A 21,376-nucleotide genomic window follows, 5' to 3' on the forward strand; every position below is an offset into this window, starting at 1 on the left:
ATTTCTTACAAAACTTATTCCTTCAGTTGGTAAAGAGGGTGTTTTTATAAATGCTATCATTCTCCGTCTTAGGCCAATATGACCCTGATGACATAACCATCATGATTTTAAACTTGAACTCCAGATGCACAAAAGACACTATTCTATTGTTTTCATAGGCTGAGGAACACACTTGCGAAATTAGTTTCCTGTGTAGAATCAATTTTGAGGTATAGCTTAAACCCCAAGGTGTTTTTTTGTTTAAATACATCACCAAAAATTACTAACTCCACCAGAGAGCAGGAAAAACTGGAAACGGCATAATAGTGTTTTCAGATCTATAGACTAGACATATGTCGGCTATGAAAATACCAGGTTTGAAATTAATACGGTTATCAGTACTTGATTATACTTTGAGTGGTGGTGTTGAGCATAGTCATCCTCCTGAGAGAATATCTTAGCTTATAACACAAATCAGGAGACTATTACTATTACATTTAAGTGAAATGTCAGCGGAAATATGAATCTCACATAGCAATAACAATTACAAGATATATTTTATAAGTATGCATATAGATGGGGAAATATTAGACATAAGGTACTTCAATGTCCGTAGGTGCTAGCTATTATTCCATCTTTTGAATTTTTACTGTATGATTAGAGTACCTCTGATGAGGGGAGTTAGATGTAAGGAGAAAGTTGTATTCAAGTTACTAGTAGCTAATAGAGGTATCTTGATGGCAAGGAAATAAGATTAGAAGATCAAATGCAAAAAGGATTTACACAAAAAATGCTGCTGGGCAAAGTGATGTGGGCTTAAGGTGAAGTGAAACTGTTATCCAGCTTGTGTGTGGCTGTAATGGCCAGGCTGCAGCAGCTACACATGACAGCAGCACTCAGACCAGTGCTGAGTAACTTTGACCAATTCTGAGACGTGTAAAGCTGAAACAAATGAGGTCATGCTATAGCCGATGGGGACACAAGGATATCAAACAAATGCAAATCATCAACCATCTCCAACGAAACCAACAGCAAAATTAAATCTGCTTGTTGTCAACTTGAGGAAACGCGTGAGTCATATTTCTGTCTGTATGAAAATCATCTTCCAATTTCTTACCCAACACCAAAGGGGGATAACAAGCGCAGGAAATAAAATTATATGCCATGTCTGCACCATGACTGACATCTACAGTCATCTATAATCACTGGTGAAACACACACGCACACACACACCTCAGGGCGATCAGCCCTGCCCGAGGTGGAATTCTTCATCATCTGGGATACATGTGTGATTAACTCCAACATTTATAAAGTAGAAAAGCTTTGATGTCTTTACCTGAATTGTGCCAAAGTCCACGTTTTCATAGTGGAAGTGAGCGCACTCTGCCAGTTTCGGGAAGTGGCCCTTGGTAAAGCAAAGTCTGGAAACATAAGGAACACATACTCAGTTTGGTTAGCACTTCATCCTCTTAGCACAGCAACACCTTGGAGTGTGTATGACTAGTATAAGGAGGAGAGTGCAGCGTAAACAGAGGGAGTGAAAGGAGGAGGAAGACACAGAAATAGACCCAAGGAATGGAAGCAACTCAACCAGAAAACACAGGCGATCAACAGCCAGTAAGGAGCAATAAATAGAGATGAACAGAGGGAGGGAGATATGTGAGAAAGGTTGATCACACAGGCACATGTGTGTGTGCATATATGTGTGTTTATATGTTTGTGTCTCATCTACTCACTTCTTGACATTCTTGACCTTCATGCTGGCCGTGCTGCTGCTGCACGAGCGCATGAGGGGCTCAGCTCGCAGCTCAGGGATCTCTGCACTCCTTGCCTACAGTGCACAAACACAAACACACACACGCAACATTATAGTGACTCGGCTTATGTATACATATATATCTCTGCTACTGTTCTACTGCTTGACAATTTTCCAGTTACGTTTTGCTTTGCTGCACCATTCAAATGAGCAACAGACCTTGAACTTTCAAGCAGATTCAAGTCCACTGATTGTAAACTTCACTGACTGCTCAATGTAAAATCCTCTGCCATCTATAATCTATTGTGGTGTTTTGTGAAAAGCCCTTGGAACCTCAGCATGAGACATTCATGGTAGACCAACCTTATATATGAACTGAATCAGGCTGTTCGGCATATAAAGATGTGAATTTCATAATCAACATGTTTGTCATTTCATCACTACAAAAAAAGAATCCCTCAGTTTGTTTACAACTGTAAATCAAGCATGAGTAAGTTAAGCATGAGTCTACTGAAGATGAATGGTGGATTTAAAATCTCTCATGACTGACTTATGTAGAGCATCCTATGGTTTCATTAAATTTAAGATAGGAGTTGGGTCATCTCATGAGGTGTGGGTGAAGTGTTTGAGTCCACATAGGTAAACAGTGTAGCAGCAGAATCCACTAAAATTGAAGTCAATGGTGAGTACACTGTGTTTTAAGCCTAAATGTCCTTGGATATCTCATACGAGGTGCATTCAGGGACCCTCAGACAAAACATTGTGTGGCTATGGCCGCTAGCTTAGTCACTTCCTGTGGACTTTTAGGCTAAAAACACGGGGCAAATGACCTCGTTTAGAGAGGAATATGAAAGTCGGGACTCAAGCAGTATGTAGGCATTTAATCTTTATTCTGATGTTTTATTACGTCTGAAGAAGGACTCAACATTGACTTTAATTGTATTGGATTCTGCTACAACAAAGTATGGCCCTGAAACTGCAGAATGGTTTTCTGGACTCAAACCTTCACACACCACTACATCGGAATAGTGCAGAGTAGATTATGAGTGAACTTTCATTTTTTCTGTTAACTATCCTTTTAACAGCCATTTCAATTTTAGTGTTTTCCTAACTGTATGAGCTTCTTAGATGAAAGGTCAATATTTGAGCAGATTTGTCCGATTGAAGAGTTTGGCATAATGAACAATAGTTAACTTGTTTTTCTTCTCCATTCTATCTCCACTGCTTCTTTACATCACATTGTAACTGCATCGCTCCTGTTACTTTCATTTCTACAAACAATCTCACACAAGATATCTTAGGATGTGTGACACATGATCAGGCCATATCATGTTTTAAATATAGCATATTCCTCACAGTACTATTCCTCAGTAAAAGTTCACCTTGTTCTTAGCGAAAGATCATTACGTAGAGTCACTATAGTTACATTGTTTGTGATGAGCAGAATTTCTGTTGAATAGGTCTGAACTGGGGAGAGCGTGGCCTAGGGGATAGAGCAGGTGCTCTGCAACAAGAAGGTTGCTGGTTCGAGTCCCACTCTTTCCCATCTGCATGCCTAAGTGTCCTTGGCAAGATACAAATGGCCCCTCATAAATGTTGAGTGTACTAAAAATGTAAGTCGCTTTGGACAAAAGCGTCAGCTAAATGACATGTAATGTAATCTGTTTTGGTGAAAATGAGGATGATAGAGGGCTTTTTAAAACCTGCTTCATGTTCTGTTTCACCTCATTTTTAAATCGGTTGCTTATCTGTGTGAATAAATTATGCAATTTTAAATAAAGGAGCATTTGGATTTGGTGGCATGCTTAATATTTCTAGTATTTATCAGATAGCAGAAACCCTGGATCTTATAATAGCACTCAATACTTCTACGATCTTCTGATTGGTCGATGTGATTGTCAGAAACCTGATTCAGTTGTTTGTATGGGTGCCCCCTATTGCAAGGTTTTTCCATTCCATGCTAAAAAAACAATCAGACTTCAGCTCTGGTGTATAGATTGTTGCTTTTAACACATAAACCACTTCCCATAATGGATAGTAATCACTGGCTCCTATGTCACTTTGTGCTGAGATATCAAATGATGAAACCTATATTTTAGTTCATTACAGTCTTTGGGCAAGCTCGAGACAAAGATGCGTGAATGATTGGATCAGTCCCAGTTTGTTATAAAGTGATTATTTTACCAAGACACTCGCTTGCTTCCTTTGGCTCAAATTAAAACGTGCAGAAGTGCAGCTGTGGTCAAAACAACACAAACAGAGCCTAGGGAAACTATTTTGGTGAGGGCAGATTTTATTGGTTAATGTATTTACTTTGTTTTTATTTTAGTAAACTGACACCAGGTTGTTGGAAGCAAACTGGGAGACAAGATAACATAAAAAAAATAAAGGTGAGGAAAAAATAAACACATTTATGAGAAGGTAATCTATGTGTAAGAAAACTGCACCACAGAGCTGCTGGCCATGTGAGGTGTGGAAGAGACAAAGTCAGAGCTGTGAAGCGACAACCAGACTGTCAGTGACAGTGAAGGTGGCATTAAGATGAGGTCAGCCGGGACAGTCCACCTCTGTGCAAGGTGTTAACTGGACATGTCTGACAGAGGTGGACAGCAACTGTTTAAAACACAGCAGTCATTTGAAATTGTTCATAGTAAAGCTGCAATTATGAATCGATTAGTTGGCATAAAAAAAATTAAATCGGCAGCTATATTTTTAATTGTCATCTATTAAACGTTAAAGGATAAATATTCTCTAGTTTTCGCAGAGGCTTTGCTGGCTTTTTCTGTTTTTAGTTTATTGCTAAATGTTTGGGTTTTGGTCAGTTTAATGAATCACCTTTTTCACACATTTCTGACATCTCACACGTGCATGCGTCTGTATATATCTAAATGTTTTAAGACTTTTTTAATAACACTTGAAATTATATATAAGACTATCAAAATACACCTTAAAATGTTTTAAAAGCCTTTGTAAATTTTGTAAAATCTAATTTTGTGTGTGTGTGTGTGTGTGTGTGTGTGTGTGTCTTCTGCATTATGAGGACGTTTTGAAGGATTGTTTCAGAGTCAACACTTGTTTTACGTTAGCATTAGGTTAAGTTAAGATAAATGTGCATATGTATAAATACACAAAAATAGCTAATTTCAGTTGTGTTTTTCTGACTGTATGATTCAGATAATCGTTGAAAAAGATTTTACTGTTAATTTTATCTTTTCCATTGCAGGGATGTGGAAATGTTTTGTTCCATTATGCTTCTCTCCACAGTTATACAGAATACATATCCTACACAGGGCAACAGGGCTTTGGTGTGAAAGCTTTCCCTATGATGCTTAGTGCTTCTTATCACCTCCTGAAACCACAAAACAACATACATAATGCAAACTATTCCAGTATAGACTCCCTCTTGTATCAAATATTAAACAAAGAAAAGCAGACGTGCAGTATTAATTGCTCCGCCTCTGTTATCAATATTCATTGGACTGCTGAGATTGTTGTTCTCTTTCTCTCCACTACCCGATAAAAGTAAGCACTTGCGATAGGGCTCCAACCACGCGCCGACCACGGGTGGCTCTGCATGTTACCATGGAGACGGCCTCATTTTCAGCGGACTGTTGATGCAAAAAGCAAGACCCAAACCAAAGATGGAAGGAAAGGAAATAATGAATGATGCGGTTTGGTGAATGGAGAGGTGGCCTGAATGAGTACACAGATGGCAGGTAGATGACTATCTATTCAAAGAGTGTGGAGAAGGGTAGCTTCAGGACGCCAACAGTCTTCTGCATTAATCATGAATGTGTGATAGTGTGATAGTGTTTCAGGCGCAGAGGAGACGCGGTTTCAATAGCAGAGAAAGACACAGCTAATCAATCCGCTGGGTTAAAAACAGATAAGGAAGTGACAGGCAGCAAACAAGCGTATCAGTGTGGTGTAATCAGAAGATCTGACTTACGTCACTTTAACTGATCCGTGATGAGAACTGGACAGTGATGAATGCACTGTATGTTATCAAAACAGTGACCATCTCATACCTTAGCAAATGTGTGTGTTCATGCAAGAAAAAGAACAAGGAAGCTAGTGTGTGTCTGTGTCTCTCACCATGGCACTGATGGTCTCCTCCCAGTCAGGTCTCTCTCTGGGATGGATGTAGGCCAGTTCCGGCACGATATCGTCCTCCTCTGGGTGACGCCCAGGCCTCAGACCACTGTAGCATAAACCCACACAAATACACAAACTTAGAACTAAACTTGCAATAATTTCACTCAGCTGATATTAACCTTAAAGCTGCAAGCCTGCAGCTAATAATTAGTTTCATCTTGGATTACTGAAGGAAAAGGCGGGAAATGAAAACGGTGTTACATTGCTTTGTTTTGGAGTAGGAGTATTTTTCTACAATTGTGAAATGGGCTGCAATGATAAGCCATTTTCTGCTTATTTTTAAGTTTGCTGCTTTTCACTTGGCTTTATATCACTGTAAATTGAGTATCTGTAAGATTTTAGTCGAAACAAACAATGCGACTTGTCTGCAGGAAAACATAATACAGATTTGTCCAAATTTGTCCACATTTAGTTGATTAATTAAGAAAATACATGAAGTTATCAGATTAATTAATAATGAGAATAATCTTTAGTCGTAGCCTGACCATGAAATACAAAGCTCTGAAGTGATCAGGGCTTTGTGACTGGCCCAGGAAAGATATTTCTGATCATAAGCCTTGTAGGTGAAGAGAAGTATCTTGCAGGGAAAAGTTGAATGTGTCCCGTAGAAAAAGTCCGGTCAATTCTGGTTTGATATAGGAGCTTAAACTATGAATTCAGTATAATGGTGCAGTCTGATGTTGAGCCAGTTTGAATATTTTCACACAGGCCAAACCAGTAGCTGCAGGGCCCAGTTCATGACATTTTGAATGAGTTCAGCATCCACAGAACAACAAAGGAAATGTCACAGAGCCCAGGCATCGAATAATATGATGAAGATAAATTTGGGGCTGGCACTGCCGTCACAGAAAGACTTAAAGTTGATGAGATGTCTGCCTATATACAGTCAGCTCATCTACTTCAAAGACTGCCCTTGTTTCCGTAAAGGCTGAGAGGAGAAGAGAGTGGGGATGGAAATGAAACAGATTTACACGGCAGCATTTCACAAAGTGACGGTTGATGCACACAGAGTGCACATACACTATGCATCCTGAATTCAGCAGTGAGTCTAATAAACTAGAGCAGACCCACCATAGATTTGTTTTTGTGGGAGATGAAACAGTGCTACAATGGCACTCAGCAAACACTAAAACAACATCTCTGCATTTAGATAATTGGACCTCAGTGCAGAGCACTCCTAGTAGTGATGCAGAGAAGTGAAGTTTAGTCACTTCTCTGTACTCCTCGCTCTCTAGCACTCACACAACCTCTGATGCAACCTATATCATTCACTCAAATTAAGCCACTTTTACTCAGACTGAAAATTTCGTATTAGCCTTTATATCTCAATATACAAGGACTTAAAGGGATGGTTCACTGTAAAATGTATATTCACTCATTAGCTACTCACCACTATGCCAATAGAGGGGTGAGTGAATTGTATCGCGTCTCAGGGATAAACAGCGTTGCAGCAAAATCAAATAATATAAATATATAAAATGCCTCCATACTGCTCGTATGGTGTCATCTAAGTGTCGGTTTGCTCCAACATTTAAAAACACTCTTTTCAGCCTAAAAGTCCACAACCTGAAGTAGCCATGCCAGCAGTTGTAGCAATGTTAATGCTTGAGCGAGTGCTTGTGTGCAGTGTGTGGGTAGGAACGTGAACAGGGCTCAAGAGGAGGATACCAGAGCAAAATTAGGCTATAAACATGGTATTTCGAGGCAAATTTGAAAGGTTACTTGGCTGATACCACAGGAGCAGTATGGAGGCATGTTATGGTTTTGAGTAGATCAGTGAATTTTCAGTTTTCGGTTAACTATCCCTTTTAAAGATACACTTAGATCCAACATGACATACAGCATTACAAATTCAGTAATTGTTTCTATGGTACGGAATGGATTATAAGCCGTAGTGACGATATTACCATAAACATAATTCTAAACATTAACCATATTTTTCGTTTACATTAGCATCACGAAGATATAAAATTTGCGCTCAAAAATCCACCTGAAGAATTTGAGTGTGTAATTTCTGATCAAGATAGCCACATAAATTAAGCATTCATTTTATTTATTCATAATTTGAAAAGGGACAATGTATATTGATCGACATTGATAAACATTGTAAATGCTACAGAGTTAGCTGACTGGTACAATTGGAACAATATAAAAATGGAACAACTTAAAATTAAAGCCACTTCTGTTAATTTCAGTAAGAATGTGATCTACATGTGGTGGAAAACCTAGCTATTTTAAAACTAAGCTGAGTTAAGTGTGTGTGTGAGTGGACAGAGCAGAGATGATGAAAAATTAAAGGGCCCATATTTTGCACCTTTCTGGGGTTTATATTGAGGTATTGGTACTCCTAAGATGATATATCAGTATAAACGTATATAAAGTCGAAAAAACTGCTACAATGTGTATTTTCATGTCCTCTCTTCTGTGCCTCTCTGGAGCAGCAGACAGAACAGGCTGTTTTTGCCTGCCTCTTGAGCCCCTTCTCTGATTGGCCTACTGCACTTTGAGTGACACCGACCAGGTCTATCACCAATCTCATTCTGGCACATTTACGATCTCTCTGGTAAACACAGCTGAAAGTCCCGTTATGTTTGCAGCTATTGAAGACCTGCCACATATTTACAGTTAGTTACAACAGGATGTTTCTGAACTGTAAGTTACACCGTCCTCATGTTTGCACGAAAGTCGGCCAGTGTAAGAGTAATGTCCTGAGCTACAGTACAATAGACTTCCGTAGTGAGCACAGCGACACAGAAAGTCGGAAGAAATAAAGCCTAACAGCTGGTCTCGAACAGTAACGTTCTTAGGAGGAATGTGCACGGACACTGACAGTGTTTCTTCAGTGTTGTTTGTTGTGGTTAGCCTGTGGTAGCTCAGCAAAATGTCTGCTTAGTGTTGGGTTTGGTGTGGAGGGGTGGTGGTGGGGAGCTGTTTTCATACTTTGAGGGTACCTACTGACCCCTTCAAGTTATTACAGATGGTAAAAGCCCAGAAAATGTATTTGACACAATATGGGCCCTTAAGAGAGTAACAGTAAGTGTTCATGCGCAAAGATTTAGAGGGAAAATGTGAACGGAATCAGAAGCACAGGTTATTAGGTCATGCATATGTGGATGACAGAATTATTGTTTTTTTCAAATGAAATATGTTCAATATTATTTATATTAAAATCTAATAAATATGCTTGCAAGTAATGCAGGGCCACATTTTATAAATTTAATATCGATTATTTGAGGATAGCAGTTTATCCAAAACATAAGGAACCAGTAATCTTCAAAACTGTAGATTCTCAGTTATGCAGTGATGATAAATAACTTACTGACACTCCTTCACCACTGCCACCCTAATGACATGGTTTAGGCACCACTTACCAGGGAGACTCCAGAACTACTGTCAGTGTGAACTATGAAGCTCTGTCAGACACACTGGGTAAAGGCCAAGCTTCAGCAGTGCATTTCACTTGCCAAGTATCACTTTCTCTGTTCACAAGTGCAGTGCACTCCAGAATTCCCAGCATTCCTTGGTGAGAAGGCATGGCAGGAGAAAGGAGCTGCTCCTTCCAGCACCTGCTCCAAACACCCTGCAGCAATAAAAGTGTGCTTTAAACTGGTGTTAAGCGGCAATCCTGCCTGTTTCCAGCCCACACTCCGTCCTTTTTCAAAACCAGGCAAGAGCCGTGAGAGCGAAGACAAATGTGTTTTTCTGCAGCTCTGTAAGGAACGAGAGGATACATTTAATGTGGTGTGAATGTCTCAATCTTGAATGTTTTCCAAACATATCCAGATATTGATGAATTTCAGCAACAGCAGCTCTATTTCTGCTCTGAAAGCCTCACTGCATTTATCCTCAGCCCACCAGTCTCTCCTGTCTTTGCTATTAAGCTTCCTCGTAACTGAATGTCTGACTCAACCTGTGCCCAACCCCAAACAGAAATCCTGTGGGTAATATGCTCCATATATTACAATATTTCAACACAGTTGTCACAGCCAGTTTAGCACAGGTCTTTCGTCCTCACATAAGCTAACAGATATGAGGGAGGATGAGATAAACCACTGTCGCAGTCACCAGCGGACCACTCACGACTGCACCACAGCACTCATACAGCTGCTTGTCTGTTTAAAACAAGTAGAGTATATTATATTAAAACTGAAATTTGAAGTTAAACAAAAGTAATTGTGCACACAGAGTAACATTAAAGTACATAAATAATTATTTGGAAAATTGTTTAAAGTGAACATGCAACAGCCAGGTTGTGCAGAGACCTATGTACAAAATTATTTTCATGATCAATTTATCAGCACATTTTCTGTAATAGATCAACCTCATATCGAATTGCATAAATGTCACAAATTAATTGAATAAGCTCATCAGAGTCACAAGTGATCTATTGCTTTCCTTTGACCAACATACAGAACAAAAACAAAAGAGCTTTACTTTAATATCACAAAAGAAGACAACGTATTCAAAATAGTGCTCATAATTGATGATAAATCAAGGTAATAGTTAGCATTTCAATAATTTAAACAACCAATTTTTCTGCAGTCTCCACCACAAGATGCAGGCTATGGGTCCTAAATGATACATTTTAGCGACACAGTAGTTATGTCTATGCCTGGCTTCCGTGCATGTGGTGTAGACAAAGATGAATTCTGATAAGGTCCTAAAAAATGTGTCACTTTGGACAGAAAGAAAAAAAAACATTAGGTTGAATTTATAAAAGGTCTGTTGTCAGAGTCCATTCGGTTTAGCTTGTTGTTCCTAATACACTACTGAGCGGACATAAATAAATGTATAAAATGCTAATCTATCTCCATCACATTGACCATCTCTATAAACTCTTTTGGGCTGGTTGGTAACCGAGCTTACTAAGGGCTTTCTAGCACATGGCAGGTTGATAGTGTTTTCATATATTATGTGTTTCTGTTTCTGTTGACAGATCAGTAATCAATGACAACAGCAGACACAGAATGAGCCCAGAATGGCAGATGAGAGCAAAGATGATTCCTCCCTCCCCCCACACACTTAAAATCATCATATGTGAGAAACACAGATGTCATCTTACGAGCTTCAAGCTGCAACTCACAGTCAGTCCGTTTTAAACCTAATAAACGGCACAGATCCATTCAAGAGACCAGACATGAATAAAAGCAGCCAGACGAAGGCAACAAGTTCTGCCAGCTTGGGTGGCTGTGATGAAGAGCAACTCTTAAGAAGAGCATAGCATGTTTTCTGTACTAGACTGAACACATGGATACGGAGCACCTTTAGAACTGCCAAGAATGCCCACCAGAGAATATTATGGCACTGGTCTGGTGACAGCGATATCTGGTTAGTGGAGACTGAAGAGTGAAGAAGAGGAGCGCCTCATGCTCCACTCCATTATAAAAGGCTCAGTTGAAAGTTTTATTTGTAGTAAATAATGTATTCACACGGCCTAAACTACTGAAGCAAACTATGAATTGGCTGTCTGAATAATAAAAGTGTTCACGTTTTCAAGTGCAATTCCACACAACATAAAACATCTGGCATGAGTCATTCATGTGTGTATTGTATAGTACAGTGATAATTGTTACACCTGACATTGAAACCAGTTTCTTCTTATGATTTAGAACAGTGTGTCAGATATGTTTCATCATAGCTTATTTTGACAATAGTGATCTTTGAGTACTTTAGTTGAGTGACACAATGGCATAAAAAGGCTAACTCCTCTACTGGCAAAGGGTTGTTTTTGCGGGTTTACCTGCATATATTCGCTTGGTGTACAAAAGGTGTAACTAGGCTTTTAATTAGGTATAAGATGTACCTTAATAGAGTAGTAGTAAAACCATCCAGAAAGCAATCACAATCTGCTTAGCATCTTTACTAAAGAAGCTCCAAAAAAGCCCTGCTCGATAACAGTTCCTACTAGCAGACTCTGGCTGAGGCAGTGACAGAATATCTGAGGGTGAGATTCAAGCTTGGTTTTCGTGGTGACTAAAGACATTTAATCAATGTCAAAAAGGTTGTGCTGTCCTGCAGAAAACAACAGCAGGGAAGCATGAGTTTAAGCTTTCTGCCTTCTAAGGCCTTTTTTGCCTAAAATAAATTCAGTGTTTTTAAAGGCTTTCAAGCCCTGCAGGTAACTTGACACTCCTCTGGACTCCCACTGTCTGAATCCTCAAAGTCTCCCTTTGCTGGGTTATGAGCAAGATGGAGAAAAAGGAAAAGGCAGATATTGATATCTAAACTGAGAGCATGTCAGCAGCCCAAAAACAAGACCACTGTTAGTCTGCACTGGATTTGTGTTGCTGTTGCCTGGTTGTTAGCTTCCACTTAAGACTGCTGGTTTCTACATGTTGGTCAAAGAAGCTTTTGTAGAAACAGAGATTAAACTCTTTGAGGTTTGATGTTATATTAGCATTTGAAACTCATCATGATAGGGTCTAACTGTACATGTATCGTAATTGAAAATCTCCGGTACGGGCCTTTCAATTCACATGCACGTGTGCCGAACGAATGCAGGGAGTCCATGCGCAAAACTTATCTGTGGGCATACGGGTCTCAAATTCCAAGGGACCACTTGAGCAAAGGACCGGATGAGCGGTCAGCTCGTGGTCATAGCGACCGCAGACAAACAGGAGTGTGAAGACCTCCTCATTTAAGTCCGCTGTGTGGGAACACTTCAGTTTCCCAGTCAACTATAATGACGACAGACAAAAGACAAGTGGAAAAAAGCTGTATGCCGACATTGCGCAACCGCTATCAGAAACGACATCAAGAGAGTGATGTCCCACTAACATTAGAAATAACACTAACATTAGTGGGACAAGGACAAAATCTATGTCCCTAGAGTGAGAGTGTTCTCCACAGAGGAGATGTTGTTAGTACCACTCTCTGCAAACCATGTGGACAAGACATTTGTTTTTAATAAAAGAAAAGCGAAAATAGGTATTTAATAATAATATTCATTTGAGAAAAAAAAAAGTATTATGTCATGAGTGTTTATTTTGTTATTATACTTTTTTACAATTAGAAAGACGCAACCATAGTTAACCAGGTTGAATAAAAAGAAATAAAGAAATTTGTTTAATGTTATCTGTTCCTTGTTTCTACTGTACCGAAAACCAAACCGTGACCTTAAAACCGAGGTACCTACAGAAACTTTACACCATGTCTTCTAACCATTCAGCCCTACTGTTGACCTAAGGATACATGCGTCCAGGCTTATTTTCTTGAACACAATTTACAGTATAAATCTACTCTGGAAACTGAACAAAAGTTGTTTCCACTGCAGATGCAAAGAGTTTTGGAAAGCAGCAATCAATAGAGAGAGATGAAAGAACATGGAGGGAGCTCTGCTATTAGTGGGCAATACAGAGGATTTCAACCTTATGCTTGCTTCTCTAAATCTCATCCACTGTCTCTCCGGTCAGCCAGCAATTTAGGTCTTATTCCCCCGAGGCAGTTTATCTGTCCCCCATACGGGATCTCAGGCAAGACAAGGAGACACTTGTCTATCTAATTTTCCATTTTGATATTTACACCAGTGACTAAATGAATTGATGTCGACCTACACCGGGTCACTGAGAGTAATGTATATTTCCCCTCAGCAAGCTGAGGAATGGATCTAATGGATAGCTGTATTAGTAACCATTCACTGAACAGCAGCATTGCTGTTGTAAGGCATTGATTACAAGCGAAAAGGCATGGAGGCTATGTGCATGCAACCGTTTGTCCTCTATGGCACAAATGCAGTACATGATGTATCTGTGGAAGAGTGGTGGAAATCTTATCGGCTTCACACTTGGCATGTGTATCATCAAGGGCCTAAGGAAGTGCAGTGTCAATTTTGGTGTGATTGGGACATGCAACACGTTAAACATTAATACAATTTGAATAAACTGGCGACCAACGCTTTGTTTATCTCTCAATCACAACAACAGGTTCACGACAAAAAGGTCTTCCGCATCAGCTGCAACTACAACTGATTCTCCAGTTTGGGGTTCTGCTTGATGAGTTAAACTTCAGCAGACTTTGATTAAACCGGTAAACGGCTCTTTGTGCATTAGTGGTGGCTTCATGGTTCTGTGGGCTGAGTCCCTCAGCTGGACTGTACTTGCCAAGTCTCAATTACTTCAGGTAACTCAGTTTAGAAATAAATCTGCGACCAACATTACCACAGGCCAAGCAAACAACCCTTTACAAGCACACAGGTTTACAATGTTCACTATTTTATTAAAAATAAGAAAAATAAATATTTTTTAATAACATTCAGAGTGAGTCCATCTGTGGCAAAATTAATTGCGTAGACTGATGAGGATTTTATATATATATATATAACATTTAAAGCTGGAGACAGCAGGGTGAACTCCAGCAAAATATGCACGCAGTCTGTTCTGACGAAGACAGGAAATGAATCAACCAGTTTTCCCTTTTTCAACATTTGTTAAAAAGGTATTGTTACCATCCCCCCCATCCCAGTAGACAGAAAGCCAAAGTCGGCACTTCCAAACTGCAGCATAAGCAGCAAAATCCACAAACAGGCCTTGAGGTAATGTTTCCTCAAACCCCTGCAACAGTCACTCCAACCTGCCTTTTCGGTCATTACCCCATATGTTAAGAACTTAAAAAGAAGCTGGGACACAGAAATGCAGTTTCATATTTTACACTGAATGAAATGATACCAGTTAGAAATTGGGACCAGGTTTAAAAAGCCAATGAAAAAGATTGACTGTGGGTAGAAAGTGTTGTCTCAGCTTATGAAGAATGCAGGGGAAAAGTGGAAGAGCAGCTTTACACACTTTTCCACCACTACCGAACACAATAAATGTATACCTTGACATCCAAATTAAAAGGTGCCCTGGAGCTTTCTTGTAAACAAATTACAATGAACATTAAAACTGAATGTGTTTCCTTCCTTATTATCATGGTGTTAAATATATTTAACAGATCATTATTAAAAAAACACGTCATAAACTATGATGGTATTATTTTAGCCAGTTCAACACGAAACATACAAATTGTGTTTATGAGTTCCGTGTCAATATGTGTATCACTACATATTGTGTAATAAGTTGTTTCTCCATCTCTCTTTTCGTCATTCATAAGATGCTTTGTGTTCTTCCACCCAGTTGCAGGCAAGATAAAAACTTGATGGCAACACAAACAATAAAGGAGAAAAACAAGGAGCATTTACCTCAGAGGGAATACTTCCGTAGCATGGACGTGGTCTGAGACTGATCAAAAAATGTCTACAGGGAGAGCCAAAAAGGTGCAGGGGTGCTTTTGGCTGGGACACAATATAGAATCATCAAGATCAAGGAGACAACTGCTGCTGTTGCAACTTTCAACTGCAAAGACATGGACCCGATTTACTCAGTCAAGAAAAGATACGATCAACAAGAAACAATACTTATGTATGGTCATCTGGATATGAAACAATTTGGATAGAAGATAGATAGGTCTAAAGAAACCTCCACATTAAAAGGCCACATACATTTTATGAACCCATTACAGGTTCTGAGAATGCAGTGCGTGGCAACTCATTCTACAGAAGGATTTATCATCTAAATTATCCATTAGTGATGCTTAAAATGCTCAGAGTGACAATGAACAACAGTGCTACAGAGAGAATTTTACACCTCCACAGCCAAGTGAGACACAAGCAACTGTCATCACCCCAAATTAAATTACATTTCGCTGCGTAGGTCTTCTGTCGACTTTTAATCTATCAACTAAATGAATCTGCGTGAATCAGTTCTCCAGTGATCGGGTATGGCACAGCCATCAAGGGACTTGCAAGAGATAGAATGGTTAAAGCATCACAGATGGAAATACTGTGTTTGTATGGATCAAACTCTATTAGATACTGTTCCTGCCAGATAAATAACCCAAATCTTTCAAACTCTCCATTGTTTATGATGCAAATCTGATGACATCACTACAGCTGTTTTCAGACTTGCGCTGAACTCCGCAGCCTGTGCAAACCTGAAAGAAGGAGCTCCATGATCTACTTACTTCCATACTCATGGGATCTTAAATGCTGACATGGGCCTCCTCCTTAACAGTACACAGCGCTGTTGTCTAATCCTCTGTCTTACTGAATTAGTGAAACACAAACTATACTTTTTTACAGCGTTTTCATTTTCTGATCTGTGTCACTTCCTGGGGACCCATGTCTCCTCTCTGCCCTCCTCAGTCCTGGCTGCTGATCCTTCTCCATCCACCACGATTGACAGGACAACTTATAATTGATTAACCCTGTCCAAACGGCAATGTCCATGTCCTCTCTGATTAAAGTATTACCCTACTGCAATGAGCAACGGACTGAGAATACACACATGCCTGTTACTGTACATGACATCATCAAGACTCAATTTAGCAATTCTCTTCTCTATTTTCCTCTTTTATTGTCATTTTTACTCCTCTCTTTTTTCACTCATTTTCAATAGTAATGTTGGACTGCTGTCTAATGTATGCTAAGCTGCTGCTGCCATGGTAACCCGGGTGCAGGATTTAGACCCAGTTCAGGACTGGAGGGGCGGTGGGGCTGCGCGGTTTTAAATGTAATTCCCCCACCCTCCAAAAAAAGATAATGCACATATGGACACATTTGCCAAAACACAGACGGATGTACACCTGTGCTGCTGCCCCCCCCCCCGCGTGCGCGCACACACACACACACACACACACACACACACACACACACACACACACACACACACACACACACACACACACACACACACACACACACACACACACACACACACACACACACACACACACACACACACACACACACACACACACACACACACACACACACACACACACACACACACACACACACACACACAGCAGTGGCAAAAAGCAACATCATGCTGCCAAAGCAGATATGTAGGGGAGAAAAGTCATTGGCTACCTGTCTGGATGGCATGTACATGCAGATGGATCTTTCGGCGTATTTCAGAGAAGGATTGTGAAAATGTGTCCTCACCAGTGGGAGCATGAGTGGTGACTCACAGATATAGTAAGGAAATGACAAGTAATTGAGTCACAGCCTTCATCTTCTATCTCTTATTGTACTGTAATGTGTCAAAGGAGATCCCCGGAACATGTTGGAGATGAGTTAGAGATCATTGGCATGGCATGTAGCAACTGAAATATCAAGAAGATGAGTGATATCCCAAACTGCTAGCTGATGAAAGAGCTTGACGTACACAGGTGAAAAATGTGGTGAAGCCCTTAACTAGGAAGATTACGCGTTTCAGCGTTTCTCGTCTGCACATGTGACATTGATGTTGCCTCTAAAACATCCCTGTGGAGCATACATGTGTACCAGATACATCTTATCTTAGTGTGTTTCTGTGAATGCACGTGCTTAAGGGTGTGTGTATGTGAGTCTGTGTGTGTCTGTGTGCGTGCAAGTGTCTGTGTGTGTGCGTGTGTGTATGTGACGACAGTGCATGGGCATGTGGGTGTACAGCGGTAGCAATGACGTAACTGGCTGAAAGCTTATACACTCGGCACCGCTGTGAAGGTATTGGTCGCTGGAGCTGGGAGATGCTGGACTCCGTAAGCAAAGGAAATCTGAATGAGGGGTTTCCAGCAGTGACAGCCAGTGATGGCAGTCACCCAGTTGCTATGGGTTGATGGGGTGTGGGTGGGGGTTAAATAGGGGGTGGGGTGGTGACTGTGCAAACTCATCCTATCGCCACAGCTATAGCTCAGGCACGTCTACCAATGTCTCCCCCTCCTCCTCTGCATGCGCATTCCCTGGTGTCATTTCTCCTTGAGGCATGGAGGAAGCCAAGTAACACCCCCCCCACACACACACACTTTCTATCATCAACACACACTTCAGGCAAAAACCACAAACACACATAAACACGCACACTCTACACTGACATGGAGGCAACCCCAAACAGATTCTTCAACTGTTAAGACCAGAGAAGAGACTTCACATACAGTGAGTGTAAGGAAAGGGAGGAAGACACACACATGCAAAGACAGCATAAGAAGACTGGCTTGCTGTGTGGTACTGCAAACACACTCAAAAACGTACACACACTCATATACTCTCCCTTTCCCTACTATAACTAAAAACTAATAAGCTTATCAAACCAGAACTTGAGGTGTGGTCCGTCGCTCCAAACATACACACTCCTCCCCTCCTCACTGATCGTAAACATTTGGGTCAGTCCATTCCTCAGGGTGTGCACCAGGCTTACCTGTCCAAGATGTCATGGCTGGATGTGGTTGTGGCTCCCAGCAGTCCTAGTGCTGCACTCCCAGCAGCTGCGGCAGCCCCGCTGCCTGCCTCCATGATACTGACTCACTGCAATGAGCAGCCTGCCAGAGAAGCAGAGAGGGAGGGGGAGGGAGAGTGTGAAGAGGTAGATCAGGAGGGAGAGAGACGAATGAGGTAAAACAAATCACATGTAGAGGCAAGAGGGAGGATGACGAGGGATAAAAGTGGAGAGAGAGGAATGGGGGGAATAATGAGAGATTAGACAAGACTGTGAAAAAAAGATGTGGGGTGAAAATAAGAATACAAATTTAGTAGGAAGATTGGAATGGGACAAGAATGAGAGAAAGGGGTAGGGGGAGAGAGAGAGTGAAACAAAATCATTAATTGTGTCTGTGTAGCCTGTAGATCAAATAAGTCATGCTGATGGAGCTTTGCAAGGCAAGATTTCACTTCAGTGTGAACACACGGAGATTTTGGCACACACATTCCAGTGTGAATCAACAGTCAAACACCAACACTGGCTGCTCTGCTGTGGTGGTTCTGGTCTCTCTATCCTCAACACAGCCATTCAAAGGTCAATTTTTTCAGCCCATCCACATATTACCTCTAATACAAATGTATCGTATCTCCCACACACCAGCATAGTTTTCAGACATTCAATGAAACAGATGATGTCAAGAAAGTCAACTTAAGCCCTTTCATTAGTGAGTCCTCCTCAAACAGTTCAACAATATTCTGTCACATTTATTATTTTTTTTTGTGCTATAATTTTGTTTATTATGGTTTCTTTAATAAACAGTCTTTGGTGCAGAGTGAAAACTCTGTGTTCAGCCTACCTAGTTTATCTGCAATGTAGATGTTATAGTAACTGTGTTTTTACTTGATTAGCTTTATTGCTGTTCACGTCTGTGGCTTATATGTATATATTTCAGAAGCCTGTCAAACAACCGACTCAATCTTCAAACCCAAGCTCAGAAGTTTTCATTGAGCTCTATGTAAAGCATTGCTGCAACAGAATTAACAACTTTATTTTGAAGATAACCTGCTAAAGAGGAAATGATTGTGAATGTTGTTGCCATGACGGAAATCATTAACAGACTCCTGAGAAATATGTGTGGCTAAGGCCGATGTGGTGAAATAGAAATATTAAAATTATCAAAATGATCTGGCAACGATTTTAACCCATGGTTTGACCCAGTTACAAACCACTGCTGTACTTTATCCAAGGAAATAGGAAACATTTTCAACTCTGTTCACAGACTGAAGTTAGCAAACTGCCCTGCCCCTACTGGCTGCATCAGAGCACTTGTGACCCATTTATTCGAGTTTTTGTATTGTTTAGAATAGCGTGTCAAAGTTGCACCAAATTGGACAATTTACAATAAACATACCAACTGTAAAACTGATGAACAGTTTGTGAGATACGCTTCCCACAGACGCAGATATTTTGGGAATTAGTAGGTAGAACCTTTCCTTCAAGAAAAATACAACATAGAAGAAGACCTTATTCCATTGTGGACAATTTTATCTACCCCAACAGGGGCAATTTCTAATCTCTGTGCTCAGGCATAATTTATTCATTACCGATATTACCTTATTCCTCTCTCTCTTTAAAAATCAAACTCATGAAGCCAAAAGACCAAAACATAATATGAACATTCAACGCAGCATTCTTTTTCATCCATATGGAGCTACTCTATTGATTCAGTGTGGCTTAAAACACAGAGAGCTGGTTGTTTTTCTAAAGATTGGTCTGCCTTTGCATCAGCATGTACTGTAGAAGTGCTTTAGGGCTGAAAAGAATGGTTAATTTCATTATTGATTAACCTGCTGCGCCTTGATTGTTCAACTAATTAGTCTGTATGAAAGTTTAGAAAATGTTTTTTTAAATGCCCAATAACTTCCAACGATATATCAAGTATCAGTCAATCATTTTTCTCTTGAATCAACTTATGATTATAGCCCTTAGGTGAAAAATTACATTAATGGCCAGTATTCTCAAACTGTGGTATAAATCAGTTGATACAAAGAGGTTTCTGCTAACAAGTAGGTCTTCTCAAGTTCTCAAACATACATGTTTCTGCATGAATACTGCTTTCCACACAATAGGTATTTGGGTATTTGTTGTTCAAAACTTACTTTGGTATCTGTGATTAAAGCTACTTTGGGATGATCAACAGTGCTCATCTCCAACCCACTGAATAATGACTGTCCCGGTAGTCACAGCAGAGAACGCCCTCTTGGGTATTATTGCTATTACGCGACCCACTGCAGGACATCCTCCCAATGAAATCCAAATGTCATATTGTGAGCAGACGAGAATTGATGACAGGAACACACTGGTAACGACCCAATAAAATAGTGGAGGAGAGAAAAGTCAGTGTAGCCCGTTTTCTGTGGCAGTTGACGGCTATGAGCTGTAATCCCAGGAGGATGATGCAAAGAGCATAGAGATGGAGGGAAGGTGGGAGTGCAGCGCAGGAGGAGAAAGCGTAGGAGGACAGGATCCTCACAGGCCACACTGAAGCAGCTGTATCTACCGCTGAGGAAAAATTACTGATATACATCATCCCTAGAGCTTTCTTTGGTGTGAAATTTAGTAAAGAAAGCCTCATAGGTGACGACAGACATATGCAATCATCTATTTTGAAAATTCCGATATTTAATGTATGAGGGATTCCTCGTAAATGAAAATGTCACATCTTTAGGAAAAATGTTATTTTCAAAGTGATTCAGGGATCTTTTTTCCAAAAATAACAAGGCAATAGATTGAATCATGTGTGATTAAGCCTGGCTCTGGACCAAATAGAAACTAATGCGTCGCCTTCTTTTGACCCGAGATTGTCTGCAGCATAAGAACATCCAGACATCCCAGCTGTCCAAGAGTCTGGAGGGAAAGATTATCAACTTCTGTGGCTCTATATGAGCTCAGTAGAAGAGTTCATCGATTAGAACCAACACGATATTGACCAGACAATGACACACATGGTGCTATCGACTGCTATGAATGTGTGTGTGAGTGCCTGTGCCATAAGCTTGAAGGCTGGGAGAGTTTCTGGACACAGGCACAGAATGCGTGTTGAAATTCATCTCATGTCCTGGGCGACTGTAAACTCTTGCTCTTAAATCAACAACAAACACAAATAATCACACAAATATACACACACGCACACACACATTCAAGTGATCTTACTTAATGTGTGTGTTTTTGTGTAGCATCACCTTCACGTATATGTTGTGGCTATGAAAACACA

The 21,376-nt window shown here is 40.3% G+C and overlaps 1 protein-coding gene across 1 annotated transcript in view; it reads right to left on the bottom strand.

The window, feature by feature from the left end:
- LOC133969876 (rho GTPase-activating protein 32-like) overlaps positions 1-18,197 on the bottom strand; it is a 52,559-nt gene extending 34,362 nt beyond the window's left edge. The window contains exons 1-4 of the mRNA XM_062406583.1: positions 18,103-18,197; positions 5,831-5,936; positions 1,716-1,810; positions 1,316-1,400 (exon numbers count right to left, since the gene is read on the bottom strand). Of these exons, the coding sequence (XP_062262567.1) occupies positions 1,316-1,400; positions 1,716-1,810; positions 5,831-5,936; positions 18,103-18,197 (381 nt within the window). The remainder of the gene's footprint in view (positions 1-1,315; positions 1,401-1,715; positions 1,811-5,830; positions 5,937-18,102) is intronic.
- Between the last annotated feature and the right edge of the window lie 3,179 nt (positions 18,198-21,376).

This window comes from Platichthys flesus, chromosome 15 (genome assembly GCF_949316205.1).
Source record: "Platichthys flesus chromosome 15, fPlaFle2.1, whole genome shotgun sequence".
Taxonomy (NCBI): domain Eukaryota; kingdom Metazoa; phylum Chordata; class Actinopteri; order Pleuronectiformes; family Pleuronectidae; genus Platichthys; species Platichthys flesus.